General features: G+C 47.2%; 1 protein-coding gene across 7 annotated transcripts in view; it reads left to right on the top strand.

Moving 5' to 3' along the window:
• The window catches only part of LOC140394417 (neuronal-specific septin-3-like), a 479,015-nt gene that overhangs the window by 415,475 nt on the left and 44,491 nt on the right, over positions 1 to 19,049 (top strand). For all 7 annotated transcript variants that reach the window (XM_072481671.1, XM_072481670.1, XM_072481672.1 and 4 more), the window contains 2 exons: positions 10,450 to 10,567; positions 12,651 to 12,746. In XM_072481671.1, the coding sequence (XP_072337772.1) occupies positions 10,450 to 10,567; positions 12,651 to 12,746 (214 nt within the window). The remainder of the gene's footprint in view (positions 1 to 10,449; positions 10,568 to 12,650; positions 12,747 to 19,049) is intronic.

Raw genomic sequence — 19,049 nt, 5'->3', positions numbered from 1 at the left:
TTAGCCCAGTATGCTAAACCAGCCCTGTAGCAAAAGTATATAAATATTGTGTCAAATCTGATCTCTACCTGATTGTAACTCTTTATTACTAATATTCACAGAATAGTGTAGAATTATAAAATTCCTACAGTGCAGAATGGGGCCATTCGGCCCATTGAGTCTGCACCAACCCTCTGAAAGAGCATCCCCCAACCCAGGCCCACTCTCCCACTCCATCCCGGTAACCCCACCTAACCTCTGGACACACCAAGAGATAATTTAGCACAGCCAATCCACCTAACTTGCACATGTTTGGACTGTGGGAGGAAACCGGAGCGCCCGGAGGAAACCCACGCACACACGGGGAGAACGTGCAGACTCCGCACAGTCACCCAAGGCTGGAATTGAACCCGGGACCCTGGAGCTCTGAGGCAGCAGTGCTAACCACTATGCCACCGTGCCGCCCCACGTTTTAAAATGAAATGTCCGGCTGAATTCACTGCCGTCTGTCGCCGCTAGAGGAGTTCCTGATGTGGCCGAGAATCCAGCATCGGCGAAAATCGGGGTGCCGATCCTGTTCCGATGCTGTGTATCCCCCGCTGGTGGCGGCATTAAGGTTCACGCCCCGCGTCAGCGGGAGGGTGAAAATGGGTCAGAATGACCCATTGGCATCCTGTTAACGGGCTGGGAACTGGATTTTCCAAGCCTGCACGATTCTCCAGCGGGCTGGGCTGGGATTCACATGAGCGAGAATTGGCGCAGGTATTTCCCAGCGTGGCCCTGGCGCTGTGAACCTCATGGTGGACCAAGGGGGTAGCTTTTTGAGGGTGTTGCCCCCAAAGTCTGCCACAGGGCCATCCTCTCGTCCTCAATGCCACTCCTGCCCACCCCACCCCCACCAGACACCCCACCATAAAAGAGACCCCCAAAGGAACCCACCCATAAGAGAGACCCCCACCAGAGACCCCCCCTCCATTACAGAGACCCAGGCCTGGAAGCCCCCCCCCCATTACAGGGAACCCTGCCTGAGAGCAGTCCAGACAGACAGTGAAAAAAAAAAATCACTGCTTTAAAACTCACCTGTGCAATACACCTATTGGCCTCAGGCAGAGGAAGCAGCACCTCTAAATTCCTAGAAAGGGAAATCCACAACAGCTGGGTTTAAACCCCCTCAAATCTTTGACCCTGCAAGGCTTTTATTCATATCAATGTGAAATTGATTTTACCAGGCTGTGATTGACAGCTTCCACACACCGCCATCTGTCTGGATTCTTTAATCTCATTTACCTTCACGCTTGAGTGGTTTTCAAGTGCCCAGCTGTGAAACTAACCACAATGTTTATAAACATCCAGCTATGATTGACAGCTCTTGGACCAAGTCAAAGGCAGTTAAGTGCTTTGCGAGCAGAGTCGGCTCACCCTCGTATTGTGGGCGAGGTGGGTGGGGGATGAACCAGCAAATCCCGTAGTGGAGGGGGGATGGCCTAAAACAAAATTGTGTTACATGGGGTGGGGGGGGGGGGGGGGGCGGGGGGCAGTCTCTGAAGCTCACTGTTGCCCCCCCGCTCAAAAAGGTGGCCCGATAGCGGGTTTCACAAGGGAATCGCTCGGGATCCCCGCCATGCATAAATTTGCATGACAAGGGGTAGTGAATCACCTCTGATTTGCACTCCCATCGCAAGCACCAATCAGAGGCGATTGACCTCTGGCGGGAGAACGTTGTCTCCCAAACAGCTAGTTCTGGCCGGAAAATGATACAGCTCAGCAGGCTATTTGACCCACCGTGCCTTGAAGGAGCTATCCATTTCGTACCACTCCCCTGATCTTTTCCCATTGACTTGAATATTTTTACCCTTCAAAGATTTATCCAGTGCAAAGATTTATCCAGTGCAAAGATTTACCCAGTGCAAAGATTTATCCAGTGCGTGGCCCTTTGGGAGTTATTTTTCAGCCATTGCATTCCAAATTGTAGCAACTTTGAGTTTTAAGAAAGTGTTTCCTTGTGTCACCTCTGATTATTTTCCCAATCGCCTTAAGCCAGTGTCCTCTGGTTGCTTAGTCTTCTTATCACTGGAAACGGTTTCTCCTCATTTACTCTCTCAACATTCTTCACAATTTTGATCGCTTCTAACAAATCTCCCAACAGCCTTCACTGTTCTAAAGAGAACAGCCTCAGTTTCTGTAGTCCCTCCACTTAGCTCAAGTCATTTAGCCCTGGTACCAGCCTACTAAACTTTCTCTGCGCCCTCTCTCAAGCCTTGACCTCCTTCATAAAGTGTGGGGTCCAGAATTGGCCACAATACTCCAGCTGGGGCCTGGTCAGTACTTGGTAAAGTATTTTTAAAAATTCTACCATGGGAATGTGAGCATCACCGGCTAGTCCAGCACCTTCTGCCTATCCGTCATTGCCCCTGGGAATGTGGTGGTGACCGCGACCTTCTTGGACCGCTACAATCCATGTGGTGTTAGGAAGGGAGTTTCAGGATCTTTACCCAGCAACAGTAAAGGAACGCCCGTATAGGTTCACGTCTGGATGGCGCATGACTTGGAGGGAATCGTGAAGGTGTTGCTGCCTTTGTCCTTCTAGATGGTGGAGTTCTGGGGTTGCTGTCGAGGAAGCCTTGATGAGTAGCTGCAGGGCATCTTGTACAGCGTAACTTCCTTGACTTTATACTCGGAACATCTATTTATAAAGCCTTTTTAACAGCCTTCAAAACTTACCCTGTCACCTTCAAAGACTCGTGTAAGTAAACGGCAAGAGTTTTACTCTTCCTGGGCACCTGCTTTTGGAACTGTACCATTTAGTTTATAACGCCTCTGCTCATTCCTCCTACAGACGATGAATCCTTTCACACTTAACCAGCTTTAAATTACACCCAACATGTGTCTGCCTCTCTTCCTGAAGTCTGTATTGTCCATTTTACTGATTATATTTCTGAGTTTTGTCTTTTCTAACAGATTTTGAATGTATGCTGTGTGTGCCCAAGTACAGGGCATTAATATATCTCAAAAAGAGCAGTGGTCCAGTACCACTAATAGTGAGGGGCAACACTGCACACTTATTCCAGTCTGTAAAATGGACCCCTGAGGCCACATTTAGAATACTCTGCACAGTTTCAATCCCCTTATTTAAGGAAAGATGAATTGTCACTGGAGGCAGTACTGAGATTTTCTAGGATGACCCTGGGTATGGAGGGACTGTCCTTTGAGGAAAGATTAAGCAGGTTGGGCCTGTACTCCTTGAAGTTTGGAAGAGTGAGCGGTGATATGATTGAAACCAAGAGGTTAGACAGGGTAAATGTTGGGAGGATGTTTCCGCTCATGGGAGAGTGAGTGTAGGACCAGAGGGCACAGTAGCAGAATAAGGGGGTGCTCACTTAAGATGGTTTGAGGAAGCCTTTCTTCCGTCAAAGAGTGGTTTCGCTCAGTTCGCTGGACTGCTGGTTTGTGATGCATAGTGAGGCCAACAACGTGGGTTCAATTCCCTTACCAGCTGAGGTTGTTCATTAAGGCCCCGCCTTCTCAACCTGGTCCCGTCGCCTGAGGTGTGGTGACCCTCAGGTTAAATCACCACCAGTCAGCTCTCCCCATCAAAGGCCCATGGTCATCTGGGACTATGGCAACTTTACTGTTACCTTCGCTAGTTCAGCACCAATCTCATTAAATGTCAGAGCAGGCTCGAAGGGCTGAATGGCCAACTCCTGTTCCTATTTCATACGGTCTTAAAAACACCCATCGCCACTAATCTCTGCTTTCTGTCCCTTGGCTAATGTTGCATCCATTAAGTTCCCTTGGACTTAAAATTGAGTGACCCATCTATTATGTAGTGCTTTATTGAATAACTGTCGAACGTCATTAATACATTACATCAAGCACAATCCGCTCATCCGGTCCTGGGTAAACAAGCAGGGAAGCTAGCCTTAAAGAAAACAAATCCGACAGCTTTCTTCCTCAGAAAGGTCGGAAATTGCAAAGTATACTTTTCACTAAAATCCCGTGAAGCCCGGCAAACACCTCCTGCGTTTCTAGTGAAAGCTCGCGTGCAGCAACCGACAAGCTGTTATTTTCTTGTGTCATCCCAGAATGGGCTTAAGCACAGAGACGAAGAATACTTGTGGCACCTGTATCTTGTGCCCTTTTGATATGGAAACCCAAAATAGTCTTCAAGTGACTCGAATGGCAATTTCAAAGGAATTGAACCTTGTTGAACCTAAAAGTGTTACCTGTCGGAATGGCTGGAGGGGAAAGCTTGCCGGTGCTATTTCTGGGCCTTGTTTAATACTGAACACAAATCAGTTACCCAAGCATGTCCATCTGTCGCCTTTTAAGATCATCTGCCCACACTCCACATTCTTCAGAAATAATGCAGAATATAGCCTCCGTGTGTCAACAGTCCTTCACCACTGCAGATCAGATCATTTCTATTTTCGTTAAACTTCAGCTCATTCAATGTGGTTAATATTAACATACTTTCTGTCAAACATGAGTAGCCCCAGGACTGGGGAAAAGGGTAGATTAAAAAACAGATGGAGAGGAAAAGCATTCATGGTCCCGTAATGAGTGGCTGATCTGATAGCATCCTCCATAAACATGTTAAAATGACTCCCGTACTGACTGACAACAACCTATCTGTAATCGCGGTTGCCCGTATCACATTCAACGGATTATTAGTACTGGAGTATCAAGGGGAATGTCTCAGTTTGTGATTCGTGAACTCGTTGGCCTCCCTCTAGCAGTACACATTTCAATTCCCAATGGCCTTTCGCACACCCTTAATAATCAGTCACTTGAGGGAATACAGTCCACTGTTGGCGTGCGGCTGAAAAAGTCCCCACTGATCTGACCTTCGCTGAGGGTCACTCCACCCTGAAAGAATTTGCTCAGAGTAGGCCGGGGGTCTGAAGTGTGGGGCGGGATTGTCCGTCCCGCCGCGCCCGTCTCCTGGTGCGGAACGCCCCCGCCGACAGCGGGATCCTCCGTCCCGCCAGCCGGCTAACGGGGTTTCCCATTGTGGGCACCCCTGCGCTGTCGGGAAATCTGTGGGCGTGAGTGCGCTGCCGGTGATCCCGCCGACAGAGAATCCAGCCCGTGATGTTTTTTGGCGCTATTTTTCAGCCGCAGAAACTGTCACAACATTGTGGTAAATTAGCGAATGGTAAGATCCCATGGGTAACGTGACAATTTCTAAAAAACTACAACAAGACTGTGACTGGTTTGGTATAAAATCAGAGCCATATATAAAGAAAGTTCACCAGACAAGACAATCGTCAAACTCTTTCCCAACCCCCATAAACCGCCCCCCCCAAATGTCATCCATTTGAAGTTCTGGTTATTTTAACTCCGGGTCTTCAGTTACATACCACCGGAAGGGGTGTCCACCAGGAATGGATGGAGAGAAACAGCTGGCAGCGGACAGAAATGGTGAACCCTGGGCCATACCCCACCGGACATGTTCATGTAACTCCGGCAACATCAACTTTCAGAATAGCTAGTCAGACAGGAATCGCTGTCTTTGGAAGGAGAAATGAGAATGGAATAGAAGATATAAAAACGGGGAATGGTACTTTCTAAACATTCCAGTCCCTAAAACAATGGAATATATTTCCAGAGAAACCCAATATCAGTTCCGAGGATAATTCTACAGATCCGAAGATCGGGGACAGCTGTGCATTTAACTGTGTGGCAAAGATTGAAGAGGCTGCTTCCCTCCCAAAAGATTAGATGACAAAATATGACAGAGGATGTGCTGTCTCGTCATAAAATGTATTTAAGCAAAAAAAAAAAAGGAGTCCTGCTCTTGTTAACTGGCTTCAAAGCATATTTGAATTCTACCTTGGCCTGCAAGCAGCCCATTAGCTCTGATCAGGAAGACTGACCTCAAGGTGAAAACAGCTCGATGATAGATGGATATTCTGCCATTGCGAATAGTGCAACAGATCGGGTTTCAAAACAAGCAATTAGGATCAAATGCTCGGCAGAAGGATTTGCAGAATCACAAGATTGTTACGGCGCAGAAGCCATTCGGTCCATCGTGTCTACATTGACTCTCCAAACGAGCATCATTTGGCGTCTGGGCACACGAAGGGAGCATTCAGAATGTCTATATTACCTGACAGCATGTATTTCGGGACATGTGGGAGGAAACCGGGGCACCCGGAGGAAACCCACGCAGACACGGGGAGAACGTGCAGACTCCGCACAGACAGTGACCCAAGCCGAGAATCGAACCTGGGACCCTGGCGCTGTGAAGCAACAGTGCTAACCACTGTGCCATTGTGCCGCCCTTGTAGCTGTACTCGCTACTTGCAGCTGTAGACTTCTACATTTTATCAATATTCTCTCCTCAGCTGCTACAAGGTGTAGCCATTGATGGACAAGCTAAAGTATCACATTCTGAATCGTAGCGCCACATGGGGAGGGGCAGGACAGCTGCTCATCAGGCCCCAGGCACGATTTGGGCCTAGATGAGCAGACATTGGCACTTAATGAATGCAAAGTCAATTGGTTTAGATATTTCTCGGATGCTCTCAATGTATAGTGTATTACATTGCACTAGCACAGACTTGATGGACCAAAAGGCCTCCTTCTGCACTGTAAATTCTATGATCTATGACTGCCTCATGAAGGGTTGTTCACTGATCCTTGAACTGATCTGGTGACCTATCAAAACACTCCCACCCTTATTACTAGGCAGGAAGCAATGTAATAAATATTGGAACATCCTGCATCTTAAATGTTACAACCTCCACAGACTGCTGACTTAACACCTCGGGACACAAAGATCAATGGATTTCATGTCAACCATTAAAGGGAAACTTGATACAGTGCACAAGGAGAAAAAACAAGGATACATCCAATCCAGAATGATAATAGGACCCATTTGAATTAACAATAATTTGTTTTAGAAGCTAACATTCAAATTAATTTAAGTGCTTTAATCATAAACATAAGTAAGTGCAGGCCTTCTAAACTTTACATGGGTAATGTACTCGGGGCATACACTTGTTGGAAAGGACAGTCAAATGCAACATTCTTCTCTCAGTGGGTAACAGTAATTTAATACATCGTGCCTGGTCTCCTTCCAAAGACCAAGTAAGCAGGCAACACAAAATTATAAATGAGTGAAGGGTAGTGACCCTGCAGTGATCTTCAGACTTAGTGAGAATCTGCTGCGACATGTTTCATCCAAGAATTTACAGCCCCACACGAGAAAATCCCCCTCACCTGGTGTGCAGCAATGAAAAGGGTTTTCTTGGTGCGCAACCCAGTTGCAAAGATGATTGGCTTCGACAATGAAGCTGGGATGATAGGAATCTGACCTGCGTCAAGTTTAAGAATCATATCCTGGCTGAAATTTTGTCAGTGACTTAACCTTGTGCTTGTTTAGGATCAGTCTGTCAGCGAGGCGTATTGAGAAGCTGCCATTGTACAAAACTTCCAGACTAACTCACTGTCAGTCTGTTGCAAGCTATCCCAATGTCTTTCGACATTACATTGTTGTCCAACAATCTCTAACTTATGAGTTTGATTGTCAAACCTAGTAAAGGGCAGCATCGGCTAAAGAAAATTGCTCCTAAGTGGGAAATAAAATGCTCTTAATTGGGTAATAATGTGAAAGGCAACATGGTCTTTTTTGTACTATTTTCTCCTCTTGGTGCCTCCCACTAAACCGAGTTAGTGAGGACCAGACACACTAATAAACGTACGCATCCCAGAGAATTTAGTGATAAACATCTCCATAATAGGTTACTGTCTGTGGAAACAAGCCAAACAATGTGTGTCTTTGAGCACAATTGAACATCTGGAAATTATACAGTGTTCATGCGCAAGAGGTGGCATGAATACAAAAGACCATATTACCTCCCGTGGTAGCCAGCAAATACCTAGACTGTAACGTTGAAGGTTTACTTGCCAGAGGTATATCAGAGTCTGGCTGGTGTTGTGCTGAAGGATGTTCAACTAATCTGAGGATACAGTGCCAAGACGAGAAATAATCCCGGCTGCCACATTAAACCCTCTTGATGTTTAGCAATTCAAGTTAAACCAACCCCTTGATTAATTGAAGAGAAAGAGAAAATGCTGGAAAATCTCAGCAGGTCTGGCAGCATCTGTAGGGAGAGAAAAGAGCTAACGTTTCGAATCCAATGACTCTTTCTCAAAGCCTTGATTAATTGTCACTTTTCATCTGGTTAAGCACAGTAAGAAGTCTTACAACACCAGGTTAAAGTCCAACAGGTTTGTTTCAAATCACTAGCTTTTGGAGCACTGCTCCTTCCTCAGGCGAATGAAGAGGTAGATTCCAGAAACATTTATATAGACAAAGTCAAAGATTCAAGACGATACTTTGAATGCGAGCATTTGCAGGTAATTAAGTCTTTACAGAGCCAGAGATAGGGGTCACCCCAGGTTAAAGCGGTGTGAATTGTCTCAAACCAGGACAGTTGGTAGGATTTTGCAAGCCCAGGCCAGATAGTGGGGGGTGAATGTAATGTGACATGAATCCAAGGTCCCGGTTGAGGCCATACTCATGTGTGCGGAACTTGGCTATGAACTATTCTTACTGTGCTCGCCCCAGTCCAACGCCGGCATCTCCTCATCTGGTTAAATCAGATCTCGCTATCTCTTCTCAAAGATTAATTTGTGCTGTTCTGTTTTTACCTCACACCCTCCTCCTTAATGGCCATCTCTCTCACCAAGCATCTGGTCACCTGTCCTGATATCTCCCTATATTGGCTGTGGGTCAAGGTTTGTTTGATAATCATTCCTGTGAAGTGCCTGAGATGTTGCACTATGTTAAAGGTGTTATATAAATGTAAGAGTTTGGTGTTGTAAATACTTTATAAATTACTGGGACTGAAAGGAGGATGTAAGTTCACGTGCATAAGAGACTTGGTGGTTAGCATTGCTTCCTCACAGCGTCAGAGACCCTAAATCAATTCCGACCTTGGGTCCCTGTCTGCGGAGTCTGAACGTGTTTCCTCCGGGTGCTCCGGTTTCCTCCCACAGACCAGAAATATGCAGGTTTGGTGCATTGGCCATGCTAAATTGCCCTTTAGTGTCCAAAAGGTTAGGTGGGGTTACTGGGCTATGGGATAGGGTGGGGGTGTGGCCTGGGTAGGGTACTCTTTCGGCGGGTCGGTGCAGAGTCAATGGGCCAAATGGCCTCTTTCTGAATTGTAGGGATTCTATGAAATGTGAGAAGAAAAGAGACAAATCTCTTACTGCCAGCCGATGGCGCTAAAATGAATGTAGGCACCACTGTCGAGGCCAGTGTGCATTGTCCATCCCTAATTGCTCTTGCGAAGGTGGCAGTGAGCTGCCTTCTTGAACGGCTGCAGTCCACATGGTGTAGGTACACCCTCTGTGCTGTTAGGGAGGGAGTTCCAGAAGTTTGACCCAGCGACAATGAAGGAACAACCAATATATTTCCAAGTCAGGATGGTGAGTGGCTTGGCGGGGAACCTCCCATGTGGCGGCGTTCCCATGTGTTTGCTACTTTTGTCCTTTATGGTTTTGGATTTTGATTTGGAAGATGCTGCCTGAGGAGCCTTGGTGAGTTCCTGCAGTGCATCCTGTAGATGGTACATGCTGTGCGTCGGTGGTGGAGGGAGTGAATGTTTGTGCAAGGGATGCAAGGGTAAAGCTCTTTTGCTATTTGTCCAGAAGGTTCTGGCCTCGTGAGGCTGGAACTGCTTAATTTTTTTTAGGGGCAGCATGGTAGCATTGTGGATAGCACAATTGCTTCACAGCTCCAGGGTCCCAGGTTCGATTCCGGCTTGGGTCACTGTCTGTGCGGAGTCTGCACATCCTCCCCGAATGTGCGTTGGTTTCCTCCGGGTGCTCCGGTTTCCTCCCACAGTTCAAAAAGATGTGCAGGTTAGGTGGATTGGCCATGATAAATTGCCCTTAGTGTCCAAAATTGCCCTTAGTGTTGGGTGGGGTTACTGGGTTACGGGGATAGGGTGGAGGTGTTAACCTTGGGTAGGGTGCTCTTTCCAAGAGCCGGTGCAGACTCGATGGGCTGAATGGCCTCCTTCTGCACTGTAAATTCTCTGTGAATTCTATGATAATCAAGCGGATTTATTTGTCCCGGATGGTGTTGAGCTTCTTGAGTGTTGTTGGAGCTGCACTCATCCAGGCAAGTGGAGAGTTTTCCATCACACGCCTGACTTGTGCCTTGTAGATGGTGGACAGTGAGTTATTCACTGAAGGATTCCTCGCTTTTGATCTGCTTTTGTATCCACAGTATTTAAGTGGCTAGTCCAGTTCAGTTTCTGGTCTATGGTAATCCCCCCAGGGTGCTGACAGTGGTGGATTCAATGATGCTTATGCCATTAAATATCAAGGGGCGATGGTAAGATTCTCTCTCGTTTGAGATGGTCGTTGTACTGGAGCTTCTGTCTCCGAGGCAGGGACATGATCCACTCTGCCTCAACTCCTTTAATTATACATTGTTCTATTGTTTTTCAGGTTACGACCACTGGATATAGAGTTCATGAACCGTCTAGACAAAATAGTCAACATAGTCCCGGTTATCGCTAAAGCTGATACGCTCACCTTAGATGAGAGACGAGAATTTAAACAAAGGGTGTGTGTCTGATACTATATATGTCTGTTCACTGAATTCTGACCATACTTGTGTGCTCTGGATTTGTCGAGTTGATCATTGTATTTAGCACCTTTGAACCATGCTAGCTATAAGGGAACTGAATCCCCAATTGGCTCATACCTGAGATTTTGGTGTGTTTTAAAAAAAATTTAGAATACCCAATTCATTTTTCCAATTGAGGGGCAATTTAGCGTGGCCAATCCACCTAACCTGCACATCTTTGGGTTGTGGGGGCGAAACCCACACAAACACGGGGAGAATGTGCAAACTCCACACGGACAGTGACCCAGAGCCGGGATCGAGCCTGGGACCTCGGCGCCGTGAGGCAGCAGGGCTAACCCACTGCGCCACCGTGCTGCCCGAGATTTTGGTGTTTTAAAGATACATTCTTCTGCAGCTTTATAGAAATAGCTGCCTTTGTTGTTGGTTTGGCCTGTGCTCATTCTGTCCGGAACAAAGGAAAAAAATCTTTATGAGGTTGTTTCATTTAATGGAACTTTTTGGTGGGTGAAAACGATCAGTTCACAGTATCGCAGAATGATAGGGTGCAGAAGAGGCCTTTCAGTCCATTGAGTCTACACCGGCGGAAGATAAATACCTGACCTGCATACCTAATCCCATTTGCCCACAGCCTTGAATATTGTGACGTGCCAAGTGCCCACTTAGGTACCTTTTAAAGGATGTGAGGCAACCCGCCACTACTACCCTCCCAGGCAGTGCGTTCCAGACCCTCACCACCCTCTGGGGAAAAACGCTTTTCCACAAATCCCCCCCCTAAACCTCTGGCCCCTCACCTTGAACTTGCACCCCTTCGAAACCAACCCTTTAACTAAGGGGAACAACTGCTCCCTATCCACTCTGTCCATGTCCCTCATAATCTTGTACATCTCGATCAGGCCACCCCTCAGTCTTCTCTGCTTCAACAAAAACAACCTCTCTTCATAACTGTCAGCCAAAGATTCTTTTCTTGCCCATTTTCAATATTTTTACATCTGGTAAGAAATCTTCAAGTAAAATGGTTTCAAAAATCTTTTGTATTGTCCAGATTTGTCTCCAGGTTTGCACTCAGCGGCATCCTGCAGATCGATTTTCAATTCATGGCCAATCTTGGGAGGGTTGGTGAGGCCATCCGCCCCACCGCTAATGGCAGCTCTCCGTGCCAGGTTCCAATCAATCCCCCCCCCCGTTCCATTGCTGTAGCCCTGCAAGTATATTCTCTTCACCTGCCAGTCCAATTTCATTTTGAAACCTTTGATTGCCCCTCCTGCCACCCCCGCCCACAGGCAGTGGGTTCCAGATCGTCACCACTTCTTGCGTGAAATAGTCGCAACGGCCCCCATTTACCCTCACCACCAATCACCGCACCCCCAAACCTGCATCTCTCGCTTAAAATCTTCACTCTGTCTATCCTATTCCTTGTTCCACCATCTGATCGGGACAACTTTGTCCAAAACCGTCATAGTCTTGCACACCGCTGTTGGATCTCCCCTCGACCTTCTTTGTTGCAAAGGGAACAATTCCAGCTTCTCTGACCTAGCCCTGTAGGTAAGATCCATCAATCCTGAAATAACTGGTGGCCAACTTTCCCTGAAACAAAAGAGCAGTGTGAATTGAGACAGGACACTTTTTGGCTCATGGAAATTCATTCCCCCAATGTTCAACTTTCCTCCTATTATACCCCGTATATAATCATTTATCATGTTTAGGTCCAGTTCGCTTCCTACGTCCCCACAGTGCTCTGTGTAAGTGCAGCATTTTTACACAACTCCTCCTCTTCAGATGAGCGCACGTCTGTGACGCATTTTTTGTAAAATGGTTGCACTTGTCATGTCTTGGTGCTTCTTAAATCTCGTAAACCTTTCTTGTCCTTTTGCCCTGGTTTTCCACACTTGGCTCATGTTTTCTCAAACTGAAAGCATTGGGCTCAATGTAAGCTGGAGCTGGCATCGTCACGAGCAGAAACTCACTACCATCACCAGTGAATGTGACAGTAATTACTCACCGCCTGAATACCTCCCACACCAGCAACCTTTAATCTCGGCCTTCTTCATTGATTTTTCAGATTCGACAAGACCTGAGAAATTATTCCATTAGCGTTTACCCGCAGACAGAGTTTGATGAAGATCCTGAGGACAAATTATTAAATGATACAGTAAGAGTAAGTGTGTGTAAAATATCTTCATTAGGAGCACAGTATTGGGTAATTGAATCACGGCACAGTACATCCCACTGAGTCATTGAATCATGGTTCATTACAACCGACGTACCCAGGTTGTGCTTTGCATTTGTTAACAGGCTGTTTTGTACATTCCTCCGAAGCGTTTTCCTCCACTTGTTCCTCCGTGTCAAAAACAACAGAGAAGTAAAGAAACTGACTCCGGCTTGCAGATAGAAAATAATTCCCTCCCCACACTAATCTATCGCTTTCCTCCTCATATGGTCCGAAAGCTCTAAGGCCATGCTATGATTCTGCCCTCACTTGCTCTTCCTGTACCTGGAAGCTTTCAGCCAATGGTTCAGTTAGTAGTGTTCTCATCTGTTGGGTCAGCAGATCATGGCTCAAAGTCCCAGTCCAAAGATTTGGGCAGGAGACCCAGGCAGACAGTCCACTGCAGGACTAGGAGTGCACGGTTCCACTCAAGGTGTCATCTTTGAAAAGACACCTTACACCAAAGCTCTGCCTGCCCTCTCGAACAGATGTGACAGATGTCCTCACTGTCTAAAGGGATAGTGCCAGAAGACTGGAGAGAGGCGAATGTTGTCCCCTTGTTCAAGAAAGGGAATAGGTATGACCCTGGGAATTATAGGCCGGTTAGTCTCACTTCGGTCATAGGTAAATTATTGGAAAGGGTCCTGAGGGATAGGATTTTGATCATTTGGAAAGATACAGCTTAATCCAGGATAGTCATCACTGATTTGTGAGGGGTAAGTCTTGCCTCACAAGTTTGATTATATTCTTTGAGGAGGTGACTAAGTACATAGATGAAGGTAGAGCAGTTGATGTTGTATACATAGATTTTAGTAAGGGTTTATAAGGTGCCCCATGGTCGGCTCATGCAGAAAATAAGGAGGCATGGCATAGAGGGAAATTTGGCCAATTGGATCAGTAATTGGCTATCACATAGAAGACAGAGGGTGGTGGTAAATGGTAAATTTTCATCCTGGAGCCCAGTCATCAGCGGTGTACCATAGGGATCAGTGCTGGGTCCTCTGCTATTTGTGAGTTCTATCAATGACTTGGATGATGGAAAGTGGCAGATGGAGTTTAACCCTGATAAGTGTGAAGTGATTCATTTTGATAGGACAAATTTGAATGCGGATTACAGGATTAACGGCAGGGTTCTGAAGAATGTGGAGGAGCAGAGAGATCTCGGAATTCATGTCCATAGATCACTGAAAGTTGCAGGGGGATTCAGTTTAAGAGCCGTGAGGTTATGCTGCAACTGTACAAGACCTTGGTTAGACCACATTTGGAGTATTGTGTGCAGTTCTGGTCACCTCATTATAGGAAGGATGTGGAAGCATTGGAAAGGGTGGAAAAGAGATTTACCAGAATGCTGCCTGGATTGGAGGGTAGGTCTTATGAGGAAAGGTTGAGGGAGCTAGGGCTTTTCTCATTGGAGCGAAGGAGGATGAGAGGTGACTTAATTGAGGTGTATAAGATGATGAGAGGGATAGGTAGCGTGGACGTTCAATGACTTTTTCCTCGGGTGGATGTAGCTGTTACAAGGGGGCATAACTATAAGGTTCATGGTGGAAGATATAGGAGGGATGTCAGAGGTAGGTTCTTTACTCAGAGAGTGGTGAGGGCGTGGAACGCACTCCCAGCTATGGTAGTGGAGTCGGACACTTTAGGAACTTTCAAGCGGTTATTGGATAGGCATATGGAGTGCACTAGAATGATTGGGGGTAGGTTGATTTGATCTTGGTTTCAGACTAGTTTGGCACAACGTCATGGGCCGAAGGGCCTGTACTGTGCTGTACAGTTTAATGTTCTATGTTCTAGATCCCAAGCATTATTTTGAAGTGTTTAAAAAGTCTATTTTTGTCTTTTTTAATTTAAAAAAAATGTCTGGTCAATGGTTGGCCCTCAGCCAACACCACTAAAGCAGATTATTTGCTCATTATCGTTGCTGCTTGTGGGATTTGCTGCGCACAATCATAGACTCCGTACAGTGCAGAAGCAAGCCATTCAGCTCATAGAGTCTGCACTGACCCTCTGAAAGAGCACCCTACCCATGCCCAAACCCCACCCTATCCCCATAACTGCACCTGGGGCAATTTAACATTTCCAATCCACCTAATCTACACATCTTTGGCCTGTGGGAGGAAACCGGAGCAACTAGAGGAAGCCCACGCAGACACGGGAAGAACGTGCAAACTCCACACAGGCAGTCACCCAGTCGAAATCGAACCCGGGTCTCTGGCGCTGTGAGGCAGCAGTGTTAACCACTGTGCCACCATGCCGCCCACAAATCAGCTACTGCTTTTCCGACATTGCTGCAGTGACCGCACTTCCTAAAGAAAGGGTTGAAAAGTGCAAGGGGATTTCCTGAGGTGGTGAAAGGTGCTACGCAAATGCAATTATTTAACTGGCTGAGGTGGCCCTTTCTTGATGTGGCGGCCTCAACAACGGACATGCCTGCCGGTTAAATGGCTGGACTGGATGTCATACCTCAGCACCGTGCATTGTTTCTCTACCTATCTTTAGCCTATTTACATTGAAGCTAACAATGGATAAACTGAGTGACACATCAGAGCATCTACCCTTTTCCAGTCCGCAGGCCTGACAGCTGTTCCGTCCCGCAGCCTCGTAACAACGGTGCTCTCTGGCATTGCCTTGACTAGTACTGCCACACCCTCGAGTGTTGTTCTGGGGCTGCGAGTTGACCCACGGAATCATAAAAGCGTTGCCTCCTGATCCAAGTTTGGGGCTGAGAGCAGTGAATAGAGTGCCTCACATTGGGGCGTGTCTGTGTGAAGCATTGAAAGCAGAATGCATCGGTATACGGGCCCCGGAAGCCTTGGTCAGTGTTGCACCAATCACAAAGGTGTAGTTTAAATACTAGGAGGATTTAGGCATTGCCAGTGCAGGAATCATCTTCAAAAGGTGTGCACCAATGCATCACTTCATGCCAATATCTCATTGAAAGTTAACATACAAACCAGGCCTAACCGGAATTAGGCCGTAACCCGAAAAGGAGGAAATGGGGAAAAGGCAGGGGAACGGCAGAAGCTGAATTGCTCATTGGGAGAACTACTACAGACAAGGTGGGCCGACTGGCCTCCTTCTGTGCAGTAAAAATTCTGTGCTGACCCTAATTATGGCCCTGTGCTGGAGTAATTGCCTTGGCTGTGTGCCCTACGGTACTGCAACAGGAGTGTCAAGCTATGCCACGAAATCATCAATCGTTTTGGAGGAAGTGAAACATCAAGGTAAAACTGACAGAACCATTCGAAGGTCGCGATTTAAATCACTTCTGTCGGCAATTCCCAACCCAGAGGAAGTTAGCACTTCTGGGCCGCTGCCAGGTAAACCCTTGTGTGGGAACGTTTTAGAGGGATTTCATAGGGATTAGAGGGATTTCCCGTACCAGCCTTCCCGAACAGGCGCCGGAATATGGCAACTAGGGGCTTTTCACAGTAACTTCATTTGAAGCCTACTTGTGACAATAAGCGATTTTAATTTTCATTTAATTTTTCATAGGGGTACCCCCCCTAAATGCGACTCTGGGGAACCCGGACGTTAAGGGTCCCTGTTTTTTAATTCTGCAGGGTTGTGAAAGGCTATCTCTACTCTCTTGAGTAATGATGGCGGAACTCATTCCAAGCTTCAACATTGCTGAACGCTGTGAGCTAATATGGCCCTTAAGGACTCGGGAGACTCTGATTGCTCTCTGAGCCTCGGTCAGGTCTCTCGAGCACTTTATTCGAGTTGTCGGGACAGGTGCCAATATAAAGTATCATAACTGGCACATTAAATATTAGCTCAATGAGTAAAGTAGCATGACAGGGGAAATGAGCCATTTATTTCAAACATGCTTGAGTTGGTTGCATTGACATAACAAGTGAAGGCAAGCCGAAATTTCTGTTAAACAGCCTTCACAATTGGTGCCCAAGGCTTTAAAACAACAATCGAGCAACGTGCCAATTAACATTATAAATCTTGCACTTACCGTCAACTTGCTCCATTATAAACTTCTACGTTCCAATTTATAATGGGAAACTGCCTCTGCAAAGCACAATGGGCCCTCCCTCAAAACAGTGCCACCACTGGCACAAGGGTGAATTACAGCAAGACAGCTTTACACAGCCACAAAAAGTATCAGAGGAATTTGCGATGGGAAATATTACCAGGAAGTATACTTTGACTCAAGATTTGGCATGTGTTGCAGATGATATTTGGGGGCAGCACGGTAGCACAGTTGTTAGCACTGCAGCCTCACAGCGCCAGTGACCCAGGTTTCAATTCCGGCCTTGGGTCACTGTGTGCGAAGTCTGCACGTTCTCCCCGTGTCTGCGTGGGTTTCCACCGGGTGCTCCGGTTTCCTCCCACAGTCCAACGATGTGCAGGTTAGGTGGATTAGTCATATCTTTTTATTAAAACAGTAAAAAATATATACAAGGCCAAACGGTCCAAACACTCATTTTGTGTTGGAGAAACAGGGTACCCATCCCTCAGCACCAATGTACGGGGAGGGGGGGTGGATACTCTGATTATTAAAATAATTCACAACACATTTCTACAAAAAACAAATGGTGCAAGCACTAAACGTTGCGCTGGAGAGACCAACTACCCTCGCCTCTGTACCAATAGACGGGAAAGGAAGGGGGGGGGGGAGAGAGGGGAAAGGAGGGTGGTGGGGAGGGAGTGAGTCGGTGTTGGTGGAGGGGGAGGGGGGCAAATAGGACACTGCCTGAACTATCTACAGAGGCAGAAAAACAAAAGAACCTTCAATTATGATGTGCCAGATTCTGGGAGTTCCCCAGAGGGGGTGAGGGGCGACACAGTGTCAGGCACGAGTGAGACCCCCACCCCGCTACAGAGCGTCTCGTGCACCCTGCGCTCCCGACACTGGGCGGCTGACAGCCTTCGGACAGTCGCCCTCCAGGCCGGAATCCTCCACCACACTGAGTGCGGCGGGCGACACGGGCCCACCAACCAACCCAGGGCCTGCCTTGATCCCGCCACCAGGATCATCGACAGGCGGGATTTCCTCAGGCTCCTCCCGGGATCCCGGGCCAGTGGGAGGCGGTAGTGCAGATGCCTGCTCCGCCCCCGCCGCCTGGTCACCGGACTCTGGAAACAGGTCCAGGATGGTGACAGAGGTGCCCAAAGACATGGGTTGGGACAGAGAATCTTCCAAACCATAACCCGCTAAGAACATAAGAAGCAGGGGGTTATCGCTGACCCCCTCCCCTGAGAAATTAAACAAGTCCGGAGTGCTAAATTGCCACTTAGTGTCCAAGGATGTACAGGTTAGGTTACGGGGTAGGGCGGGGTAGTGGGCCTAGGGGGTATGCTTTTTCAGAGGATCGGTGCAGATTCAATGGGCCAAATGGCCTACTTCTGCACTGTAGCAATTCTATGACTCTATTTTCTCATCAAATATTAAACTAAAATAAAGACACAAAGAGGTGGTACAGCCCCCTGCCCTCCGCCCCAACATTGATCCTACTTGGTGCCTTGCACAACTAAGGTGCTGAACTTCACTCTTGGAAATCTTAAAGACATACCTATATCCTATTACCGTGAAATACAGCCTTTTAATCTTAGAGCATCAACTCATTGCAATGCAGGGTGCATTAATAGTTAAAAGGAAGTTTTGTAACTTGAGATCAAGTATGCAATAGCGATTACCACGAAACCACAGCTTGCAACGAGCCATCAATTGGAAACACACGGTACTGCCATCAGTCGGTGCCACACATTACAGTCTAAAGTATGAATCTCTGGAGACCCATAGGCTTCAGAAACCCGTGCTATTGTGGGCCTCGCGTTTTATACTCCTGGCTCCAATTAAATATGACACCACAAAAATAAATTCCCTCTTCCCTTTTATCTGTGAGAATCAGGGGTCCAGCAAGGGATTGGCTGGGAAAGTGGTAAACAAACCAGGGCTGAGCTGAATGCAAACGCCAAGGGTGAGTCTCAGTATCCGAGAGCATTTCACTGCTTTTTCCGTCTCTTACCTTTTCGTACCAAAGAGCACTCCCATAAACTGGACCTCTCTCCCTACAAGACATGGGGCTGAATTTTGTGCTCGGACTTTGGCTTTGACGACAGGCCAAACAGCTGGGGACTATCCCACCTTGGCTATGTCGCCCCTTCACAATCCTCTGGCCGTCGGGCCATGAGCGGCCTGCATCGGGGCTCCTGTTTTTTAAGGGCAGGGATCCTCCAAAGAGTAGCCAATTAATTGGACGGTCAGCAGCTCTCCTGTCCCAGCAGTGCCTCCGG

Source organism: Scyliorhinus torazame, chromosome 17 (assembly GCF_047496885.1).
Source record: "Scyliorhinus torazame isolate Kashiwa2021f chromosome 17, sScyTor2.1, whole genome shotgun sequence".
In the NCBI taxonomy this organism is placed as follows: domain Eukaryota; kingdom Metazoa; phylum Chordata; class Chondrichthyes; order Carcharhiniformes; family Scyliorhinidae; genus Scyliorhinus; species Scyliorhinus torazame.
Note: the sequence above shows the minus strand (reverse complement) of the source record. Positions and strands in the feature narration are given on the sequence as shown.